General features: G+C 37.8%; 1 protein-coding gene across 1 annotated transcript in view; it reads left to right on the top strand.

Moving 5' to 3' along the window:
• LOC111397858 (ubiquitin-conjugating enzyme E2 32-like) overlaps positions 1-838 on the top strand; it is a 1265-nt gene extending 427 nt beyond the window's left edge. The window contains exons 2-3 of the mRNA XM_023024827.1: positions 7-85; positions 157-838. Of these exons, the coding sequence (XP_022880595.1) occupies positions 7-85; positions 157-387 (310 nt within the window). The 3' untranslated portion in view covers positions 388-838. The remainder of the gene's footprint in view (positions 1-6; positions 86-156) is intronic.
• The last annotated feature ends 362 nt before the right edge of the window (positions 839-1200 follow it).

Raw genomic sequence — 1200 nt, 5'->3', positions numbered from 1 at the left:
AAAAAGTTATGACACCTCATCTACGGATGATATTTGCAGTGCTCCAAAATTTGGGTCTCCTGAACGAGAAAAGCTTATTGACGAGGTTTGTAGTGTCCTACTGTTCCAGATATATGCATAATCTAGGATCTTAATACTAAAGGTCTGTTTATGCAGATTCATGAATTTATGCTACCCAAAGCACCCCCAGTTCCTCAAGGCAGCCAGGGTTCCAAAGTACAGGCTACTATTGAAGAGAATGAAATTGAGGGTGTTGAGGAAGAGCTTCAAAATTTAGTTGTAGAAGATGGGATTGTGGCTGAAGAACCAAATGAGACCCCATCAAATGCAATTGTTGTGCAGAATTCACAACCAATTGCTGCCATGTCTACAACTGAACTGAAGTAGTGTAAGCCAGAACCAACAATTTCCAAACAAGATCACTTGTTCACATGGGCAGCTGTTGGGCTTACCATTGCCATAGTTGTTCTTTTGTTGAAGAAGTTCATGAAAGCTAATGGATATGAAGCAGTTTTTATGGACAAGTCCGGAGTAGAACTAAATAGTGGTTGCAGACTGATGGCAGATGCAAAACTAGAAACATCTGTGTTATGTTAATTACTTGTGCTTCTCCTATTGGGATTTATATGCATATTGAATACCTGATTAAGGGAAATAATGTATACGGATAAAGAACTAGTAGAGATACATTTTAGAACTGTACAAAGAACTATTTTTTTTTTTTTTCCATTTTGGTCATATTACTTAAATTTCGATGGAATCATAATTTCATTGCACAATGTACCCAGTATCTTGGATGATTTCAGCGATTCGAGATCGTCGTAGATCTCTGAGTTCAGTACAGCAGCCCTAAAAAGATGATGTTTGCTAATTCCTGTTAACAGCACTGTCCTGTTCTTAAAATATCAGTTCCATCAACATGTCCTCTCAATGAATGTTAATGGACAATACTGAACATGATTGGAAGTTCGTTCTATCCTTACTATTGGATGCCTCAGTGTTTATATTCAATCAGAGCTCTAAAGCTCTGTAGTATCCATGTTATGTAATATTTCTGCGTGACGTACTTAATCCCTGGAAGCGAGTTTTTAGTTTTTGATTTTGGTCAAGACATGGAGCAGGCTCTTCTGCATACGTCTCATTTGTAGGTTTGGAACTGTTACGAAGTGGAATTTTATACCGAGTGTCCATTGCCAACAT

Source organism: Olea europaea, chromosome 7, assembly GCF_002742605.1.
Source record: "Olea europaea var. sylvestris chromosome 7, O_europaea_v1, whole genome shotgun sequence".
In the NCBI taxonomy this organism is placed as follows: domain Eukaryota; kingdom Viridiplantae; phylum Streptophyta; class Magnoliopsida; order Lamiales; family Oleaceae; genus Olea; species Olea europaea.
Note: the sequence above shows the minus strand (reverse complement) of the source record. Positions and strands in the feature narration are given on the sequence as shown.